General features: G+C 44.7%; 1 protein-coding gene across 1 annotated transcript in view; it reads right to left on the bottom strand.

The window, feature by feature from the left end:
* Window positions 1–596, bottom strand: part of LOC306931517 (inactive tyrosine-protein kinase 7-like) — a gene marked incomplete at its 5' end in the record, with an annotated part of 90,982 nt that extends 90,386 nt beyond the window's left edge. The window contains 2 exon segments of the mRNA XM_079512918.1: window positions 92–143; window positions 579–596. Of these exon segments, the coding sequence (XP_079369044.1) occupies window positions 92–143; window positions 579–596 (70 nt within the window).
* Between the last annotated feature and the right edge of the window lie 3,995 nt (window positions 597–4,591).

The raw sequence follows: 4,591 nt of genomic DNA on the forward strand, positions 1-4,591 counted from the left end.
GAAGAACGAGAGGGGAGAGGTGAGCTCAGAGAATCTCGAGTTCCCACTGAGACCTCCTGTTGTACAGGTTGTAGTACTAGGCTGTTACTACCTTCATTTACGGATCCATTCCACGCTGCGGTCTGGTCTCCCACCACGGCTGCCTGGAGGAGACCAACGGGGAGACGTTTCATTTCACAATAAGTACAATCATGGAAGTATCTGCGAGGACGGAACATCGGCGCAGAACCGACAAGAGGATGCCATCCGTTTTCACGGTCTGCTCTGTCGGCTTTATCTGCCTCCAAGGTTGGTAACAAAGATCCAGTTATACTTATCTCTCAATGGGACTAGTGTAGATTTGTTGTCCACACTAAATCCTCATTGTTAGTTTAACTCTGATAGGGTATGAATGTAAACAAAAAGGAACCCGCAAGTGTCCATTTGGTTACAACCGTTTACATTTGTGTACTCTCAGAGTTATAAATGAGTAAAGGGTCCATGGCAACAAGATCTGGTATATTTCTCGCTCTGTCTGTTAAATGTTTCTAGTCTTCACATGCCTTCCTTCGTTTACTGTAAAGAGGCGCACCGCGTACTGGCCCCAGGGAGCCCATTTCTAACTGTATGTAGTATACTCCATTGCAAGTAAGTCAGGGTTTTGTCATACAAAAAAAGGAAGAAAAGATTTAACGAGTTTTCCCCCCAGAACACTGTCATTTGCAACTCAATGATTTGACCGGAAAACCTACATAAGACTTCTGTTACAAAAAAGGCTAAATATCTGTAGTCTGAGCAATTACACAGTAATTAAAATGAATCATTTATCTCCTCTGGGGAATACCGCAGTATGATAGTAAGTGGGTTTCCATCTATTGCCTCAAGGCAGCCATCTCACCCCATTGTGCCCTCTCTCAAGAGTATACTTCTAACATAACAACACCATTGGATCTCATTATCATATTCATAGCCCTCTTGTTTGCATTTTTGAACACTAGCCCTGTGCCAAACTTGTCATGCCTGGCTTCCTGGCTCCCATGCATTGGAGGGCCATGCTGGTGTAGAATGCTATTGAGATTCAGAATATGAAAAAAAGATTAACACAATGTCCGCCCACATCTTTTGATTTCATAACCTTGGAAAAGTGCAAGAAAAGCCAAGGAAAGGCTTTGTTCCGAATACTGATACTTCCTAGCTTTATGTGAGGAGGAATGCTCTCTCTTTTACCCTGCCAAGGAAGGACTGGAGCTCATTAACTCTGTACTGTAGTTCATCTTGTCACAACTGCACTTGGTTCCATTTTGTAGGCCTACAATCATAGAGTCACATTAAAACACTCAGGATTTCATTGTGAGGGTGGATTTTTATCGGGGCAAGTAGTATCTATATACTCTGCATTTGATTACTCTTTCAGTGCCTGAAAACATTCACTGGGGTTGAAGTATGTGTATGCTCGCCACCCTGACCTCCCTCCCCTGCCGCCCTCCTCGTGGTGCCCACTTTAGGGATGAATGTGCTCTCTGTGTGTAGGGCAGTTGTGGAGGAGAAGGAGGGTGCTTGTGGGCTTATGCCGGGAATCACTGTTTATAAGAGGGGGTGAATAGAGCTAAGCCAGGTACTGTCATGGACGGATATTTTCAGAAATGTCATCTTTTAAAAGTGGTCTCCTTATAAATATCAGAGACTAAGGTCAGTGCTGGTTTTAGTGGTTACAATGCTCATATATTGTACACACAGTGATTGTACATTGGTCTAGTTCCATCTAGCGCTCTGCACCAAACAGTCCATGATAGTGTGCAGTTTATCAGAACCGCAGAATCTGGGCGCCAGGATTATATGTTTACCCAGTTCTTTTTCTTTTTTGTAGAATAATCACTGCAGCCCTTGCTCTCGGCTTCTTTATCTCGATCTTCTTTCCATTTGTTGCTGAACAGTGAAGTGCTCTCGACACGGCTCTCTGAGTAGATGAAAGCCACTTATGGAGCTAAACATCCATAATGTAAATGTAGCAGCCGCCCCCCTGTAGTCAATGGCATTCAGTCTCTTTCATTCCCTTCTCTCCTCCCTGTCTCTCTCTGTTTTTCCACCTCCCCCGTTTCACCAGAGCGTCTCTCAGACCTGAGATATTTATTTGAGAAGATGACTGGGGGTTTAGTGCTGCTGAGAGTAGCTCAGATAGTGTTTAGATAGAAGTGTTTAGCTAACGTCCTCACGCATGCGTTGAGGGCATTCCTGGCTTCTCTTTTGATCTCTTGTCTAACCCCGTGCCCTAGCTGTAGAAAATCTGGGTTTGTGCTCCACGGATGAATCAATTCTTCAAAGTTCACTAATAATTTCTAGTTCTACTATTACTGCCCCGATGACCCTAGCGTTTCTTACAGCTTTCATAAGTTGCAAGGAGTTGAAAGGTTTTAAAAAGATTTCACAGGGTGCCACTGACTGTCTGGCCAGTCTAAACCCTGGGTGTCACTGACTGTCTGGCCAGTCTAAACCCTGGGTGTCACTGACTGTCTGGCCAGTCTAAACCCTGGGTGTCACTGACTGTCTGGCCAGTCTAAACCCTGGGTGTCACTGACTGTCTGGCCAGTCTAAACCCCGGCTTAGACCCTAAAACAAGCTAGCTACAGGGCTGCTGGGAATCAAAGCCACAGCGGATATACTGTATAATAAAACAGAACCGTTATGATTTGCCATTCTTTCAACAGATACATGTGCTGTCAACAATTTCTGTGTCTTGCCTCTGGGGCGTATGCAGGAAGCAGAAAAGGGAGCGTATTTTATAATGAGGTGGTTCCAGAGAATCCAGAACCACATTTAGAGGATCCTTTGGATAATTTAAAACATTTGTACTGTATCAGCTTGGGGACTACTGGGTCTATAGCCCTACTATGGAGGATTACACAGGATGTTGTGCTAGCTCGCCCACCTGCTGCCGTTTTATGCAAAAGAATCCAGACACTTGGCTTTTATTAACCATTGCCGAGCCTTTGGGCTTTTTGACCGCATTCTGGTCCTGATTCTATCAATGCAAATAAGAAGATAAAGGATGCCAACAACATAATGCAGGAGTTGGGAGTAGATATTTAGGACTGAAAACATGTTTTATAGGAAGCATTTGACACATGTGCATGTGCACACACATGCATAACATTTTTGGGCAATGTAAACCTATGTTTTCTCATGCCAATAAAGCTCTTTTGAATTGTGTTTTCTAGTCCTAAACTATCAGCTATAATAGAGTGATAGTATTAGTACTAGATTAGTAATAGTATATGTTGATTGTGTGTGTGCGTGCGTGCGTGCGTGCGTGCGTGTGTGCGTGCACGCACGCACGCACGTGGTTCTCAACCTGGGGGTCGCCAAATCATTTGGTGGGGTCGCCATACTTTTCTGAATTTGCAAAAATATAATATATATGTGTCCGAAATGACACGGATAAACCAGTGTTTTATCGACATGAAGAGGAGGAATGTGGGTGGCCACACTGTGACTGGCTGGCTATACTTGTAGGAAAGTGTGCATTGTTCTCTCGGACGCCTTCATATTAATCCACTTATCAAAACCCTGTATAAGATATGTACATTAAAAGTAAAACCATTAACCTGTAACAAAAATAGTTTGTCGCTATTTTATTTAGCCTATTATTCATTACAGCAGTCTGTATGCGTGCACTGCACACACGTGTTTGGTAAGTGTGTGTGTGTGTGTGTGTGTGTGTGTGTGTGTGCACACGCACGCCACACTCGCACTCGTTTGTTCAGCGAGTATATTGTTAGATCAGTGAGTCGTGAAAGATGGGGGGTCGAGTGACTTGGAGTGGACAAGTCTATTTTGGGTGTCGCCAGCCAGAAAGGTTGAAACACTGGTATAGCCTACGCTTACGGCACTACACACACAGCTAAAGGTTTAAAATGGGAAATGGGACTGGAGGTTGTACGTATAGCACATACAGTACGTTGCACTTTTCTCATCATTCACTGAAGAAAATACCCCAAACAAACAAGTTGACTTAAGTTTCAGTGCAGCTTTCTGAACGTGAAAGCCCTCTTCTTCATCCGGGTGGTAATGTGGGGTTGCCACTCCATCACAGAGGAGCCAAAGTTACTTCTGGCCTCATTTATCTTTTTTCTTCCCCTCCTCCCCTCCAGAGGGGAGGAGGGTCCTCCCTCCTTCACTCGAGGGTTGAAGTGAGTCGTGGTCTCCAGTTGCAGCCTGGCCAGGGGCCCTCCTCTCGTTACTTCTCCTTCTTTCTCCTCCCCCTTTCCTCTCCTCGCCATCATTATCTTGGAGTTGACCAAGAAATAACACAAAAACAAACCAAGAAACCCCAAAAAGACTAAGCAGTGAGTTTCTATGATGTGTTGATTGCAGTCATTTTGAAGTTAGGAATCGCATGCTTGCCAAAAACAACGGAGACAGTTTGTCCTCGGCCGGAGGGGAAGGATTAGAGGGAGAGAGAGATTGGGGGTGTGTGTGTGTGTGTGTGTGTGGGGGTACTACAGAGAAGTATGAGGCGGGGGAGAGAGAGAGAGAGAGAGAGAAGGAACTTTGGATCAGAGCACAGAATCAAAGCATATGTACTTTTCAGTTTGCAGAAGCTGTGCTGTGCTCA

The sequence above is a fragment of the Electrona antarctica genome (assembly GCF_951216825.1).
Source record: "Electrona antarctica genome assembly, chromosome: 10".
Lineage (NCBI taxonomy): Eukaryota > Metazoa > Chordata > Actinopteri > Myctophiformes > Myctophidae > Electrona > Electrona antarctica.